Consider the following 17,583-nt stretch of genomic DNA (forward strand, 5'->3'; position numbering starts at 1 on the left):
GGACCTTGCACTTGCCAAGCATGTATTCTACTGCGCTGTCTCCCTCTTATTTTTTTTAATTCATTATTTCCATTTTTTCTTGCCCTTCTTTCCTTCCCCTCCTTCCTTCCTCATTCCCCTTTCCCTTTGAACTTTTTTTTGGTGGAACCAGGGATTGAACTCAGGCCTTTGCACTTGCCAGGGAAGCGCTCATTCCACTGAGCCATCTCCCCAACCCCTGAACATTATTTTTTTTCCATTTTCCCAATACTTATTATACATTTTGGTCCTCACTTTGCTTTCAGTTTCTCACACCAGCGGAACCACATCATATTTGAACATGTGTCACCGATTTATTTCTCTTAAGAGTATGGCCCTCAGAGGGTTGGGGAGATAGCTTGGCAGTCTAAACACCTGCCTGTCAAGCACAGGGACCCAAGTTTGATCCCCGCTACTGCTGGCCCTGCACTGAGCCAGCCACTGAAACCAGACACGGTAGCACATGCCTGCAATCCTAGCACTGGGGAGGCTGAAACAAGAGGATCGCTACAAGTCTGAGCTGCGTATCAAGACCCAAAGATTTAAAAAAAAAAAAAAAAAGTATGGCCTTAAGGTTCATGCATTTATAGAAATGTCTCAAGACAATGCTGTGTCTTCACTGTAGCCTTCACACGCTTGGGCCAAGCCAGTGGACGGGGCTCGGGGCCATTTATCCCAGAATGGTAGTGAGGAAAGGTAAACTGGGCCTCCTGGAAGAGAAACCTCCAGCCCCCCAGGTCTCTACGGCCTTCGCTGTCTCCAAGCCTGCACAGAGGTGACTGGCTGGGAGCAGCTCAAGCTCCAGGTGTCCCTACCTCTCCTCCCTGGTGGGGAGGAGAGGCTGCCTGCCCGAGCCCAAAGGGAACAACGGTAAAGTAGCATCACCAGCCAGGAATCTTCAGTCACAGGTGACAGAAACCACAAGGGAGGAATCCCAGGTCTCAAAACCAAAGCGGGGGCCGGGGAGATAGTTCAGTAGAATAAGTGCTTGCCTAGCAAGCTCAGGGTCCTGAGTTCAATCCCTGGTACCACAAAAAAAAGAAAGAAAGAAAGAAATCAAAGCAGGTGACCATGGCAGCCGTATTCGCTCTCACGGAGCACACTGACTTCGGGGCTGCCAGAGCCCACGGCCACCACGTGGCTGAGAACAGCACACTTGGGTCAGCATGCTGTCTCTGTGCTGCCCTATTTCTCAGGAGCCAGGTTAGTGTCCAGGATTCCCTGCATCCAGTTCTGCAGCCTCGATGACTCCAGCCCAGCCCCTTCCCTGTGAGTAGCTCAGGCAGGTACACTTTCCCAGACAGGCATGACACCTGTGAGGAAGGAAGGAACATTTGTTTTGTATTTGGTGTTTTGAGTCAGGGTCTTGCTATGTAGCTCAGGCTGGCTTTGAAATCTCCAAGATCCTCCTGCCTCAGCCTGCTGAGGTGTGCACCAACATGCCCAGCTAGAAAGAGGCATTTCTTTGTCACCACAGTGCCCTCTGAGCCTCAGGCACAGATTCTAGTCCTGAGCTCATTCTGGGTCCCCAGTTTGGCTATGCAGATTGTTTCTACTGTGGCCCCCACCCCACAATAAAGGGTGGTACACGACCTCCCGGGGTACCACCTCCTGGTGTACCACTCACATTCCAAAACTCAGTTCCCCCTTCCAAGCTGAGGAAGAGCCCCTGCTGGCCCTGACCAGGGCTGGTGGTGGCAATGCTGGGATGGCCCAGCCTGCAGAGACCCAAACTAGGGCACCTCCTCCACCTCCTCACTGCACCCCCAAAGGAGCTCTCATGAACCCACAGTGGGGAGCTGGGCCCTTTCAGCCTGCGATCCCAGCACCTGGCTTCACAGTGACTTCATGGTCAGCCTGAATACAGAGCGGCACTTCGCCTCAACAAATTTGAAATGGGGTCCCGGCTACAGCACAGAGCCTGTTTTCTTGTCTGTCAAACAGGAACCCTACTACTCTGCATCGGGCACCCCTAGGGGACGCAGGCCTTGGGGCTGCAGGGCAGATGTGCAGGCCACACACACACACACACACACACACACACACGCCCCCCCTCTGCCACCGCGGTGCAGGCGGCCCATAATGCCCTGGGCCGGCCCCACGGTGAAAAGGCCACCATTCAGTGCCTGCTTGGCCCGGGGCCGGCTGACGAGAGACAGGAGGGGGCCTGGCGTGGTTGGCGCTGCAGCAAGAGGGTGGCTGGGCGGAGGGAGGCAGCAGACTGAGCCAGTGTCAGAGCAGTGGGGCTGAAAGGCGGCTGTGTGTCCCACACTGGCCGCCGCGGGCAGCACTGTGAGTCACTAGACGAGGGGGAGGGCGCAGCCGGGGGACAGCTGTCCAGGCCCTGGCCACCCTGGCGTGAGTGTGTCCGCATGAGTCTGGCCCACTGTGCTGGGGGTGGGGTGGGGACACCCCATCAGCTCCGACAGTGGCTGTCACACCAGGCCTTCACCCTCCTCACTGGGCTTGCACTCCCCACACTGCCCACCAGGAAAACAGACTGTACTGGCAGAGGACAGAGTGATGCCAGGAAGGGGCAAATGCTCAGGAAGCACCTACTCCAGGGAGGGAACCTTAGGATGGGTTCTGAAGGCCAAGCAGGAGTTTACCCAAATCAGAAAAAAAAAAACTACATTTGAACAGAAGGCTGGGTTCTGCTGAGGGGAAAAGCCAGGTTGCTGGGGACAGATGTGGCTGTTGAACGTTCTGGACAATACCCAGAAGGTCCCAGGAGGAAGGGTACAATCAAAAGAGACTGTTTAGGGACAGCAAGATAGCTCAGTGGGCTAAGCGCCTGCTTAGGCAAGCCCAGGGACCAGGGTTGGATCCCCATACCGCACCCTGTGCTGGCCCTGCCCCCTCAGGCGTGCTGAGCCATCCAGAGTCCCGGCATGGTGGCGCAGGCCTGTATTCCCAGTGCTGGGGAGGCTGAAAACAGGAGGATCACTATGAGTCTGAGCTGCGTAGTGAGACTCTGTACCAAATATATTAGAGAGCAACAGAGTTCAAGGCCAGCCTGAACCATATTTCATGGTCCTGTCTCAAAAAACAAAAACAAAAACCTGACACCCAAAGAAGGGTGTTCAGGAATGCAGCAGGGACCTGCCTGGTCCTGAGCCTGTTCCCAAGAGCTTGCCAGACAAGCATGTGTGTACAACGTGTGTTCTTCTCTGCACGTCTGTGTTCCCGGGTGCATGTGCTCATGTTGTTCTGCATGTACTGGGGTGTGCACATCTGTGTGTTTGCCTGAAAGCCTGGGGTGCTGCCCAGGACACAGGCAACCTCAGGGAGCAGCAGCCCATGCCAGCTGCGCCATAGCCTCCCTGCCTGGATTCTTGGCCATGCCTGCCCCCAGGTCCTGGGCCTCTTTGAACTCTGGCTTCCATCCGGCTGCCCAGTCAGCCTGCACAAAGCCATGGTGTCCTCAGCTGTTCTCCGACCACCTGGCAGGTGCCCAGACACAGGAGAGGGGCCAGAGAACTGTGCATGGACTACAGCCAGCCCCCCAGGCCTCCCTCCATTCAGGTCAGCTTGTACAATCTAGGCTTCTCTGCACAGTCCTCCCCCATGTGAGGACTTCCTGGACATGGCCACAGACATTGCCTGTGCTAAAGATGTCACCTCCTCCACCCCTGTGCTCTCCAGTCTCCGTCTCCACGATTGCTGCTGTTCCTTGTGGCTGTTTCCCCTCTTCCAGCCCTTGGGGTGAGGACCTGTGTCCCCTGCTCATTCTCTACCCCCAACTCCCTGGGTCTTGGATTCAGGTCGGGCCCTGCCTCATGGGCTGTGGTCTCTGGAGGACACCAGTGCAGGGACAAACCCAGTTCACCTGTGTGCCCCCAGGCCCTTCCAGCACAAATGCATAGTGAGCCAGGTTGTCTGCAGTGGCTGCTGGTAACCCAGAAGGAGCCAAGAGGCTTCAGCCCCACATGCCCTCATTAGAGGGCTGGGAACAAGGAAATCAAGTCTCCTAGGGGAAGTTGCTCACTGAACATCTCCTAGCACAGTCTGGGCTCAGAGAAGCACCTCTCAGGGTGGGTTAGGCATGTGAGGACCCATGTCCTGCAAAACTCAAAGTCACATCTAGGTGGGGCACAGGATCAACTAGAAAAAATTCTGCGCCCCCAGCTCTGCTCCCTGGGTTGGCTGAGCTCATGCTACTTCTTCCACTAAAGAACAGTCCTCTGGTGCCAATCCCCAGACCCTCCACCACGAGTGTAGACAGTCACATCAAAGGCCCAGCTGCTCCATCTCGGGAGTGTACATTTCTGCTCCTAGTATTTTTTTTTTTTTTTTTTTTTTTTTTTTGGTCTTTGTGAGACATGTTTTGTCTTTTGAGACCATTTGTTTGTTTGTTTCAAATGTATTTGGTTGTTACAGGGTCTCACTATGCAGCTCTGACTCATAGTGATCCTCCTGTTTTCAGTCTCCCCAGCACAGGCATTACAGGCATACACCACCAAGCCCTGACCCTGGCCAGCTCAGCCCACTCAGGGGTGTGGCTGGCACGGCAGGTGGTGTCAGGGATTGAATAGAGGTCCCTGAGCTTGTCTAAACTTGCCTAAGCAGGTGATACAGTCTGCTGAGCTGTCTCACTGGCCTTTGAGACCTTTTTTGTATTTTGAGGTTTGCTATACAGTTCAGGCTGGCCTAGAGTTCACATTGTAGCCCATGTTGGTCTCAAACTTGCAACAATCCTCCTGCCTCAGCATCCCAAGTGCTGGGATTACAGGTGTGTGCTGCCACACCCAGCTCATGGTCCCTCAAACACTGGAATTAAATCACATACTCACAGTGTGCGGTTTTGGTAAAGCAATGGCCACAGCACAGTTCTTTACCATTGCCTACACCGGCACTTTCCAAGAGGACCAGGCTACTCACATGCTGTTTGTGGTTTCCTCTGGCCCAGGTCAGCCCCACCTGTGCCCCCCAAGCACTGGCCCAGAATGTCCCCTTGTGGTCAGACGTCTGCCCACACTTTCCCTGTGCTGTGAGCACTAGCAGGGTCTGGATCCCCAGCAAATGGGGAGGAGGAAGCGGAAGTGAGCTGCTGAAAGAGGCAATGAGGAAGGAGAAATAGAGAAAAAGGAGGGGTCTTTGGGGTCCTCTCATGGCCCAGCACATGGAGGCTCCTTCCAGGGCAGCAAGCTGGGGCACAGAGCTGACCAACGCTCAGGACACTTGCTAGGGCACCTGCTTCCCTTCCTTCCCCACCGGGCCTCCTGTGTGCTGACTGCACTGCGGGTAGGCTTAGCACAGCTCCCTGGTTCTGTGCTGCTCTACAGCTATCTGCGGTGCTGGCAGGTTGACCAGGGGATGTGGGCGTCATGGGGGATCTCAGGGCCCAGCTAGGCTCCCAGTCCCCACCCCCACCCACGCTCAGGAACTCACGTGGTTGTAGCTCATTTCCCCCACTCTGAGTTCAACTCAGAAGCGCACCAAATAATTCCATCTTGACAGTGTCTCCAGGGACCCGATCCTATCTGCAAACCTGGTTCATCTGGCAGCTCCTCCCGTTGCCGTGGCCCCTCTTCACAGCCTCCTGGTGCTGGGGTCTGGTGGGTTAGGTCAGACAGTAAAGATCAAAATGTTGCAGCTACCTGCGCTGTCACCACGATGCAGATAGGGGACACTCATATGCGTGTTTCCCATGCGTCATCTCACACAGCTCTGCCCAGGCAGGAAATTGAGGTCCTGGGGGGTTAGGGGGCAGATTAGCCACCAGCCCCAAGTGGCAGCCAGGAAGTGCATGGCCGGGACCCATCCCCCCCTTAGCCCCTCAGTCCTCAAAGATCCGTGTCCAGCCTTCCCTTGGCATCTCCAGAGACCCCAGATGACAGGTGAGCCTACAGGTCAGAAATAGTGATCCTAGGGGTCCCTCAAGGGCCCAGGGGATCCAAGAGCCCGCCTGTGCAGCCGGGAGGGTTTGGTCAAACGCGACAAGGCGGGCCAAGTTGGGAAAAAGGAACCAATAGGACTGCGACTGGCCCTCACTGACAGGCAGCCTGGCCAATGGGACTTCGGACTGCAGCTGTGCTGTCCTCCTGCCTAGTACTTCAGATCGGTTTTGACTGGATTTGCCTCTGGAATGTAGCCTGGAAGGCACTTGATTTCTTGATCACAGTTTACAACATCTCGGAATATTCCACTGTTCCTCAAACTTTTCCTCCCCTTCCAAGTCACCCTTGAGCCTTATGGAAAGGGCTCGAGGGGCTCTGGACACACTGGGACCCAGCTAGGGCCTTCCAGCCTCCCGCAGGAAAGTGGCTCAGTAGCTCCGGAAGTTTCCTCACCTGGTCTCTCCTCTCTGCACTTCCAGCAGTCAGGGTAATTACCATATGGACCTCTAGAGCCATTCATGAACCGAGTCTGGCACTAGGCTTGAGCCTGGAACTAGGATTGGCAGGTTATGCCAGTGAATGCACTTGACCCGGTACCAGCAGACCATAAATCGTTTTGATTCTACAGGCGCTCCCCTGGCCCCACGACAGGAATCGGGGGCGATACCTCTCTGATTTTTACTTTTATTTTGAGAAAGGGTCTCCTTAAGGGTAGCCAGGCTGGCCCTCAACTTGCAATCCTCCTGCCGCAGGCTCCCCAGGAGTTGCGGGTACAATGGATGCCCCATTTCTGTGGTCATTTTTGAAGTCCAGTTTGCTCAGTCTTGGGATCGCGACATGGAACAAGACCAGATGGTCAGTAGAGGGCCTTGTAGGAGGGCCCCTGGCCAGGGACATCACCCCACAACCTGGGTCAACATGCCCGCTCCCTGGTCTGTGTCTGCGTGCAGACGGAGAGGAGCCGTGCCTGGCACACAAGCAGATCAATAAAGGCTTGGGGACAAAAAAGGTTTTGAGGGAAATACGTGCTGCTGGGATGAAAAGGTGTTTCACGTTCCTTGTTGAGGGCCACAGTGGGGCCCCCAGGGCGATGGCAGGCTCTCCTTAGACGTGGGGGAATCCTCGGAGGTAGAAGGTATCCCCGTGGCTGGGCTGGGGTCCAACACAGGCAGCCTGGCCTCCCGCCCCTTCTGCCTGGCGGTGGCGCCTTTGCGGCCAACCAGGTCCCTCTTCCTCCAAGGCCCAGCCCAAGTGCGGGTGCCCGAGGCCTGGAAGGAGGAAAGGGCACCGGTAGCAAAGGGGAAACAGAATCTGTCCGCAGGTGCCCCACCCAGCCCGGGGCGGGTCCGCGCGGGCCCCGGGGCGGCGGAGTGGGCGTGGAGGTGGGCGGGTGTCACGTGTCCCACGTGGCCGGCGTGTCCCGCGACCGCAGGCGGCGCGGCCCCGCGCGCTGCGCTCGGAGCGGGACTCGAGGGGAAGGCGACGGACACCCGGGCGGGGGGCGCTGGCCGCGGCGCCGAAGGGGTTAACGCACCTGGCCGCCGCCCCTCCCCCTCCGCCCTCCTACGGGAAAGAAGACGCGCAGGGGCGCGGCTGCCTCAGCAAAGTCTCGTCGTCCCCGCCGCACGCCAGACCTGCGCCCCGCGCGCCCCGCGCTGCTGGCCGCGCCGCCATGTCGCTCTGGTGAGTTGGGGTCCGCGCGGGGCGACCCAGGCTCGCCCTAATCTTAGGTGGCCGGGAACCATGGGTGCGCGCCGGGCCCTCATCGCGGCCCCTGGGCCCCGATGCTGCCACTCCAGGTAGCGCCGGCGGGGCTCGGAGATGTCCTAGCGCCTCTTATGCCCGTGCCTCCGCACTTCGTCTCGACCCCTCTCCGCCCTCTCGGGTTTTTCTCTTGGAAATGCTGTGGTGCTCTACCCCCGGCCCGCGCTCCGAACTGGGGTACAGGGTTTCCTGGAACCCCCAAGATGCAGACCGGGAATCCTACACTTCCCTCCCGGGGTGCGCTGCGCCCGGTCACACCCCCTAACCCGGCACCGAGGAGACTGGCTTCCCCCACCTGGTAACCGGGAAACCATGGGGCCCCGTGGGAGGAACTCGCTCGTAGGCACAGCCAGGCACTGGACTTGCAGCCCGGCCAGCCTGAGGCCAGCCTCGCGTCCCCTCACCCGGGCTGGCCCCGCGCTTGGCCTTGGAGCTCTGCACGCGAGGGGCGGGGGCGCAGCCTACCCTCCCCAGCTCGCGTGAGCTGAGATGGAGAGTCTTGGGGGAGCGGCGCATGCCCCAGACCCTAGGGACAACGCTGCGGGAGAGACCCTGGAATTTCTGCTTCCTGAGTGGGTGTAGTGGGGTTACCGAAGCAAGGTTTGTCCGGCTGAGCTGGGGGCCACACGGAGGTGTTAAGGGAGGGGGAGAGGCACTGATCACCCCAGAGGTCCCCCACCCAGCCTTCAGGGTTCTTCTCCACTATGAGGGCTGCCCTTTGCTGTTGGGGCACAAGACTGAGGTTCTCCAAAGAGGGCGCACTCCCCAAGGTGCCTCTAAAGTGACGGGGCCCGCAGGCTGCCCTCCGGGTGCCCCAGTTCAATCACATGCTGGTACCACTGCCCATGGCTTCCGGGTTACATCAGGACATGAAAGCCGCACGACAGGGCACAGGACAGAGGTCTCCACCAGGGTGCCTTGGGTGAGATGACTGCATTTCCAAGTGCACACCATTAGGTGCCTGGCTTTGGCTAGCAGCCCCGTGGTGTGTTCCGTCCATTTGCTTAGAGAAGGAGGTTGAAACTGCAGGAGCCTGATCACTAGGGCTTCCTGAGTGAGGAGGTCATAGCGGGAAGAGGCAACAGGACCCTAATCTGACCTGTTGGGGAACAGAGCCCATGCACCCCATGGAGGGCTTCCTGTGGACCCGCTTACCTGTTTTCTCCCTCTGTGCCCCCAGGAGGAGAACCCTCTACAAGAGCCTGGCCCTGGCCCTGGCCCTCCTGGTGGCCGTGACAGTTTTCCAGCGCAGTCTGACCCCCAACCAGTTTCTGCAGGAATCCCTGCCAGTCACACTTGGGCCATTGAAGGCCCAGAAGCCAAGTGGGCACCAGGTGAACCTCAACAACTTCTGGAAGAGCCCCAGTGATGTGGTGACCCCCACCCTAGAGGCTTCCCAGGGGCCCCAGGTCTGGGACGTGACCACCACAAACTGCTCAGCCAACATTAACCTGACCCATCAGTCCTGGTTCCAGAGCCTGGAGCCGCACTTCCGGCAGTTTCTTACCTATCGCCACTGCCGGTACTTCCCCATGCTGCTGAACCACCCCGAGAAGTGTGGAGGCGATGTCTACCTACTGGTGGTGGTGAAGTCGGTCATTACGCAGCATGACCGCCGTGAGGCCATCCGCCAGACCTGGGGACGAGAGTGGGAGTCAGCGGGCAGGGGCCGGGGCGCTGTGCGTACCCTCTTCCTGTTGGGCACAGCATCCAAGCAGGAGGAACGGGCCCACTACCAACAGCTGCTGGCCTATGAGGACCGCCTATATGGCGACATCCTGCAGTGGGACTTTCTAGACAGCTTCTTCAACCTGACCCTCAAGGAGATCCACTTCCTCAAGTGGCTGGACATCTACTGCCCTAATGTCCCCTTCATCTTCAAGGGTGATGATGACGTCTTCGTCAACCCCACCAATCTGCTGGAGTTCCTGGCCGACCGGCGGCCCCAGGAAAACCTATTCGTGGGTGATGTCTTGCAGCACGCGCGGCCAATCCGCAGGAAGGACAATAAGTACTACATCCCGGCCGTGCTCTACACAAAGCCCAGCTACCCACCCTATGCTGGCGGTGGTGGCTTCCTCATGGCTGGTGGCCTGGCACGGCGCCTGCACCACGCGTGTGACACCCTGGAGCTCTACCCCATTGATGACGTCTTCCTGGGCATGTGTCTGGAGGTGCTGGGTGTGCAGCCCACAGGCCACGAGGGCTTCAAGACCTTTGGCATCTCCCGGAACCGGGCCAGCCGCATGAACAAGGAGCCCTGCTTCTTCCGCTCCATGCTTGTGGTGCACAAGCTGCTGCCCGCAGAGCTGCTGGCCATGTGGGGACTGGTGCATGGCAATCTCACCTGCTCCCGCAAGCTGCAGGTGCTCTAATGCCATGGAGCTACCAACCAGAGCCACAGTGCTGGACAGGGCCTCTGGTCCCCAGGGAGGTGGAGGGTTCGGCTATCCATGCCCCTGGGTGTGGTAGGGTGCACAGAGCTGTAGGGCAACCTCCCCAGGCAGATAATTCCCATGTGTCGAGGCTTGGGAATGGGGTGCTGCCCAGGCTGGGAACATCTGAGGGACTGTCCTTCTGGGAGGCCCTGGTGGCCTCTGCCAGAAACCTGTGCTCAGGTACCCAGGCTGGACCTGGCCCAAGGGCTCTGCAGCTGCCTCTGGTCTTCACAGGGACCTCTCCTGTGAAATGCCTCAGTGTCCACAGGGCCCTGGCCCAAGCAGCTCAGCCCTGTGCTGGTTCACAGGTACCTCCTGTCCCCTGGTCTTGGAGGTCCCATAGACTCAATGGCCCTGGGCCAGCTGGGTGAGCTGCAGCCAATGCTCTTCTCACAGCTTCAAGTGTGACCGTGTAAGCGGCCCTTACTACCTCAGCTGAGCTCCCACCCCACTCCCCACTCTTGCTACCGGGCAGAGGAGCAGCGCTTCTGGGCCACTAGGTCCTGACCAAGGCTGGCGCCCTGGCCCAAAACTAGTCAGCTTGGTCCTGAAAGTGGATTTTAATCTTACTGTGAAGTTTTATTTATGGAGAATTCAGTGGGAGCAGACTCCGGGCCTGAATGGGGAGGAGTCCTCCCTCAGCCCCACCAAGCATTCCTGCCCTACACAGCCCCTCCTCACCTGCACTCCAACTTCCCCTGTGGAGGATGGGAGGGGCCCATGGTGGTGGGTGCACAAGGGTGCCACCACAACTTGGGGTGGAGTCCCCTGGGAAAGGTGGAGGGATGGTCTCTATTTTCTCAATAAAACGGGACCAGTTTTTCTCTGGTGTGAAACCCTGTTGCCTTCATCTGGGTCCTGTTTGGGAAAGGTTGCTGCGGGTCCCTTGAGACACTACTTCCAGGCTGGTCTTGGCTCCAGGCTGGTCTTGGCTCTTGGGTGCATGAGACCCCTGGAAAGGACTTTAGCTGTGGGGGGAGCACTGGGATGACAATGAAGGTGTCAGTGCTGCAAGAGGCCTGGGAGCTGATGTAGCCAGTTGTCTAGGGTGCAGGTGTGGGTCAAGGGCACAACTAGTTCCAGAAGGAGGAATCGGTGGCCCTCCAATGAGAAGCAATGCCACGGGCTCGGTGGGGTCCAGGTCTGGCAGTTGGGGTACCAGGAGAGCAGCAGGGGACTCCTGGAGCAAGCTAATAGCCACCTGGGTCCAAGCCCCAGGGAAGGACAAGGGTCTGCGCAGCTCGCATTTCTCCCTTTGGCACCTCCTGCATGGCTGGCCTTTGTGGAGCTCAGTACAAAGCAGGGTCCTGCTCCAGGAGTTGTTAGACACAGTGACGCTGCAGAGAGCATCATACCCCATGTCATCCTGCAGTAGGCTGCGGGATCCAGGGCCTGTTCCCAGAGTTCCCTGTCTAGGCCAAGAGAGAGCAGCTCAGGGACAACTGGGGAAGTGGATGGGACACTGCCTCCACCTTGGGGGCTTGTACCTGTACTGGAGGACTAGGAGCAATCACTGGCAGGGTGCTGAAGCTGGGAGGTAGGCAAGGCCAGTTCTGGGCTTGGGAAGCCATCAGGGTACTGAGGGCAGGAGGCCAGCAGCTTGGGGCAGTGGCTGTGAGGCCCTGCACACTTCCATTCAGTGGGAGCAGCCTGTGCCCACTGGGACCTGTGGCTGCCAGCTCACTGCCTCTTGCTGGAAGAGGGAAGAGACCAGCATTAGCATAGCAGAAGGGGGAGGGGCTCCAGGGTGGCCTGCAATACACCTTTGTCTTAAAGGAGGAGTGGACAAACGCCTGTGGCAGTGAGCTGAGAGAGAAGCAAAAGTCAGGAAAAGCCTATGTGGAGATACAGCCTTGTGGCAGTGGTGCAGGGAGACTAGGGAGCATGTACTGGAGAGTCACAAAAGCTGCCCAGCAAATTGGGCAGGAACCTTGAAACCATGTCCTCACCCCTAGCCCCACCCACAGCATAGGGAGGCAGCCCAGGAAGGGCGTACAGGTACAGGGTACCAAGGCCTCCCTCTGTCCTTGTCTCTGCCCACTTAGCAAAAAACAAAAAAAAGGGGGGGGGTCAAAAAGAAGGGGCTCAGACCTAGGAGAACTGCCAAAGGCCTTCCAGATGCCCCTCAGCTAGCTGTGCCCTCACCGGGCTCCTGGTGGGGCTCCCGCCACCCCACTCTGCTGGCCATTTTTTCCAGTTTGCCTGGGAGTGTGACCCTAGGGATGTGTCCCCAGCCCCCATCCTGGCTGCCTCTGAAGACAGCTCACTGATGATCCTTTCAAGAAAGAGACAAAGGTCCTTCTAGAAGATGCTGGCATTTACAGTCTTACTTCCTGATAGTTTGAGCCATTAGAAAGGTCATGACCTAGACTCCCATGACAAGAGGTGGCTGAGCAAGGGAAGAGCACACCATTTCCTTCATCGGTTTATGTGACATGGGAGTCTCCAGAAATGAAGACCCAGGTCTCCAGGAAAGATAAGATGGATAAAGCCACAGGGCAGTAGGAGGGGTGTCAGGGGAAAATAAGGGTCTGTCAGAGAGGTTACTTTCCAGCCTCCTTTAGTTCAAAGCCTCCACCTGCCAAAGTGTTGGGCTCTGGGGTATTGTCTTCTAGATCCCAATACTAGTAACATTTGCCACTGTAGGGAGCATGTTTTATATGCCTCGCCCTGTGGTACTTACCAGGTATAATCAATATAACTTAATTTTTTTTATATGACTTTAGCGTGGTTACATTTGGACAGAAAATCCACTAACTGGGTAGGAGTCCCTCCCCAAGAACAGTGCACTTCACCAGCATCACAGCTGTTAACCCTCTCTCCACATGGCGGCGCTGTTGAACACGGGGCCAGCACAGTACAGTGGCTTCTCATGCATGTGATCCAACTCCAGACACCTAATGTCCTCCTCTGCCACCCTCAGCAGCTCAGTCTTCCTAACTCCGAGCAGCTGGATGCTGAGGGTGACAGGGGCTCCCAACCAGCTGCACAAACTCGCTCAAGCTCTGGCCTACTGAAGCAATTTCCCAGGCCTTTGGTAACAATGGATTTGAGTCAGCTCCCAGCCCAATTTGGGACAGCAGGTGGGCACTGGTCTGGAGCCTTTTCCTCCCCCAAGACGCTGGGCTTCATTTGTGAAAGTCTCTTCTTCTCCCACCACCATTCTAAGAGGCCTTGGGAAAGGGCAGCCTTTATTTATCAGGCCCCAAAATGTCCTCTGTTATGCTCTCCCCAGGGCTGGGGTGCCGATGCAGTTACATTTACATAACTAAAAGAGATCACTGGGGGAATCCTGCCTGTAACAAAGAGGGCCTGTTCCTGGGCCAGTATGGGCACCCCAGCTGGGGAGCACAGGCTTCCACTGGAACGCACACTTCCAGCCCGACCCCCCATCTCCCCAGAACTGTCACCCTTCTTCTCCCTGTTCCCTTACAAGTAACTCGATAGTAAATGTGTTTGTTGTTTTTCTGCCAAAGCCCAGGGAACAGAGAAATGTAATGTCCAATGAGTGGCTTGGAAATTCGGTATTTTGGGGTTTGGAGGAATTCAACAGTATTGGCACTGCAAGAAAACTTTTTCCAGATTATTTGAAACATCCTGAAGGAGGAAACCTTTTGTGTTCCTCCAGGGCACAGTGTCAGGGCTGAGCTGGTTCAGCAGCCCAGACTGACCACTCCTGTCCCTTCCCGTAGAAAAAAATGACATGTCTGTTTGCAGTTCAGTTCCTCCTCTGAAAACGGGTGCTGTCTGACTCGGGCTTTGACTGGGTCACAGCACCCTCCTTGAGACAAGTATGAGGAACAGAAGTGTCCAATATGTGACTACTGTGTCTGCACCAGGCACACATTCATCTTTTCCTGAAAATGAGCATTACCGATTGCTTTTACATTAAGACCAACGGATGCGCATCAACACCCTGGGGTGGAATGCTATTTTCGCATATTATTAAAATATAAAACTGGAATCTTTATACTCATACAGGGCTTTCAAAGTGGGCCAAGGCAGAGAGCTCGGTCCTTTTCAGGAAGCCGGGTCCCTGATGGGCTGGGGAAAATACTCAGTGCAGAAGGGCTTGCAGGCAGAAACTTGCGACCCCCAGGGCAGCAGAGGGCCCAGCCCACCCCACCTGGCATTTTCCATTTCCCTGGCAGCGGAGCCCAGCTGGAATGCCCGGAATTCACCCCAGTCCTGCCCTGCCCACCTTGGACCTGCCCACCTTGGACCGGACAGGCCCAGCAGTCTCGGCCAGCTGAAGGAAGCAGTGGGATGCTCAGTCCACACCACCTATGAGCGGAGAGCCGCGAGGGCGGTGACAATGGCATTTGCTGGGTCACTCCCGGGGTAAAGGCTGGAGTCCTTTTTAGAACTGGATATTTCCAGGTGGGACCCCATGTGGTTAATAGAGCAAGGCCTGTTGGTGGGCGGGGCCAAGCAAAGGAAAAACCCAAGGGCCCCTGCAGCCCGAGAACTGGGCGAGGAGCGCCCCCAGCTGGCTGCCAAGCGCTACAGGACCCAGAGCTGCTGCGCTAGGACGCGGACCTGGTTATTTCCGGCACCCGGAGTCACCCTTCGGTAAACGCGTCAGAGGCCTCAACCTAAAGGCCGCTGGGTTCTGGAATGGGCTCTCTGCTTGTTTTTTTGTTTAATTTATTTATGTGTGCTCGGCCAGCTCAGCCCACCAGGGGGCGGGGCTGACTGGCATGTGGTGCTGGGGGATTGAACCGCGGTCCCTGTGCTTTAACTAAGCTTGTTCTAAGTAGGTGCTTTAGACCACTGAGCCATCTCACCAGCCCCTCTCTGCTTAAGTTTAAGACACCGCGGTGGCCTAAGGAGGAGCAAGGGGTCCCAGAGCATCCCTTTCAAGGGAGGAGGAATGGGTGCGTTTACGGGCAGAGGAATGGAGCACAACCCTGAAGGGTAACAGAAATCTCCGTGCCCAGCCTGGGTTACTGGGAAGTTCTTGCCGTTAAAGATCGGTGGTTAGGAGCCAGGGAGATGGCTCAGTGGAATAAGCGCTTCCCTGGCAAGCACAAGGGCCTGAGTTCAATCCCCGGTTCCGCCAAAAAAAAAAAAAAAAGATCGGTGGTTGGCTATGCAGCCAGCTGAGATGCCAGCTTCAGCCCTACAGCCTCAGGAGCACAATTCTACCCCAGCAGAAGCGAACACAGAAGCGGCCCCAGCCGGGCTATGTGGGTCTTGTGACTACACAGCTGTGGCATGAGTTGCAACTTTGGGGGGTGGGGAATGATTTCTGCACTCTGGGAGGCTGAGGCAGGAGTTGCAAGTCAACTCAGCCTGGGCAACTTGGCAAGACTTTGTCTGAAAACAGAAAATAAAGGAGATGTGGCTCAGGGTAGAAGCCCTGGATTCCACTCCAGTAAATAAGAGAATAAACCCTAATGTGCACAGTAGCAAAGTTTTCAACTGTTACACATTATTTTTTTTGGTGGCAGAACCAGGGATTGAACTCAGGCCTTTCTACTTGCCAGGTAAGCACTTATTCCAGAGTGATCTCCCTAGCCCTGTTAACACACTTCATAAAGAACTAGAAGAGGAATTTAAGGTCCCCTAACCAAATGTTCAAGATGGAAATGCTGATATTACATCCTCACTGTGTATGTGTGAAATTCTCATTCCCTGCTTCATAAATATATAAAACTATGTAACTTTTGTTTTGTAACACTGGGGATTGAACCCAGGCCTTCCTATGCCACATCCCCAGCTCTTTTTGAGATGGGGGTCTTGAAGAATCACTGAAGTGCTTTAACTTGGTGCAGACTTGAGGTCCTCCTGCCTGTCTCCCAGCGTCTAGGATCACAAGAGTGTGCCACCATACTCATTTATGTCACTTTAATTAAACTGCTGTTTTTTGGGGGGGTTTTTTGGCGGAACCGGGGATTGAACTCAGATTCTGGCATTTACCCGTCAAGCACTTATCCTACTGAGCAATCTTCCCGGCCCCAAACTGCTGTTTTAATGTGTCATTTATATTTGTTTTTGAGACAGTTTCATTGTTTACCTCAGGCTGATCTTGAACTGACCATGTAGGCCAGGCTGGCCTCAAATTCAGTGATCTTAGGGCTGGCCAAATAGCTCAGATTAAAGGATCTAAAAAAGCAGGTAAAGGGGTCATGTTGCGCTGATACGGCAATTGAGACTGGGCATTGTAGCTCGCGCCTGTAATCCCAGCTCTTGGGAGGCTGTAAACAGGCAGATTACTAAGAGTCTGATCTAGTAGTGAGACCATGAACACCCTGTAGACCCTTCCCTAAAATACAAAAAAAATAAATAAAATATATATATATATATATACATATATATATGCCAATTGTTTGGAAATTGAGACTATCACACAATTAATATTTTAGGGGCTAATGCCAATCCACATCACACCACACTGGTGTGACCCCTTAGGCTTGGTCCTGAAGCAGAGCTAGGAACACAGCAACATTTCACAAATTTTCATGAATCCATCCATCAGTGTAAGAAACAGTCATAAAGTTAAATGCACCCTTGTTTCTACCCATCAGGAAAAGAATTTCATCCAAGTCAGTAGGATGGAACTCAGGCAAGTGCTGTATCACTAAACAGGATGCCCTGGAAAAAAACTTAAAGCAGATTAAAACAAAGCCCCAAGAAGTAATAAAGGTAAAGGAAGGCACCTGTTACCTACAGAGCAGTGAGACTTGAGGTGAAGGTGCCAGAAGGCAGAGCCACAAAGCACCTAGCTGAGGTCATCCTGGAGAGGCCCATTCCTTCGTGATTGGGGCATATGACCCCGACAACAGCACACAGATGCGTCCCTATGCACATACCTGCACCCACTGCTTGCCTTGCAGCAATTTCAAAATGTTTTCAGTGCACAGGTCTTAATCTGCCAGGATTTGTTTTTGGGGTTTTGTTGGTACTGGGGATTGAACTCAGGACCTTGGCAAGCGCTTATTCTAAGCCATCTCCCTAGCCCTGTCAGTTTTTTGATTGGTGAACTCAGCAACTTGTACATCCATGCCTGTAATCCCAGCGCTGGGGAGGCTGAGACAGATCACTACAAGCCTGAGCTGTAGGAAAAACTCTGTACCAAAAAATAAAATAAAATAAAATTCTCAGACCCTGTACAAAAAAAAAAAAAAAAAGATAATATCCTACATAATTTGTTTTTGCTTTGGCAGGATGCTGTTTTGGGGAGTCTCTCTGTTTTGAGACAAAGTCTTGCTATTCAGTCTGTTTGGTCCTGGCCTTAATTTGCTATATATGTAGCTCACGTTGTCCTCCAACTCCACAATTCTCTCACCTCAGCCTCCCACCTTCTGGGATTATAGGTATTGTTACAATTTTTTATTTTATTGCAAAAGACTTTGTTATGGGTTTTATATGTTTTTGATTGTTCACTGCTAGATATATAAAAAAAAAATTACTACTAATGGACCCAGGCAGGAGGATCACCAATTTGAGACCAGTCTAGGTTACACAGGGACCCTGTCTCAAAAAAAAATTAAGGGCCGGGGAGATGGCTCAGTGGAATA

The 17,583-nt window shown here is 55.2% G+C and overlaps 1 protein-coding gene across 1 annotated transcript; it reads left to right on the forward strand.

Moving 5' to 3' along the window:
- The first annotated feature begins 7,333 nt into the window (after positions 1 to 7,333).
- Positions 7,334 to 10,889, forward strand: B3gnt7 (UDP-GlcNAc:betaGal beta-1,3-N-acetylglucosaminyltransferase 7). The gene is made up of 2 exons (XM_004637307.2): positions 7,334 to 7,541; positions 8,803 to 10,889. Exons 1-2 carry the CDS (start codon positions 7,531 to 7,533, stop codon positions 9,995 to 9,997), a joined length of 1,206 nt encoding a protein of 401 aa, XP_004637364.1. The 5' UTR covers positions 7,334 to 7,530; the 3' UTR covers positions 9,998 to 10,889.
- The last annotated feature ends 6,694 nt before the right edge of the window (positions 10,890 to 17,583 follow it).

The sequence above is a fragment of the Octodon degus genome, unplaced genomic scaffold (assembly GCF_000260255.1).
Source record: "Octodon degus isolate 3935 unplaced genomic scaffold, OctDeg1.0 scaffold00089, whole genome shotgun sequence".
Taxonomy (NCBI): Eukaryota; Metazoa; Chordata; class Mammalia; order Rodentia; family Octodontidae; genus Octodon; species Octodon degus.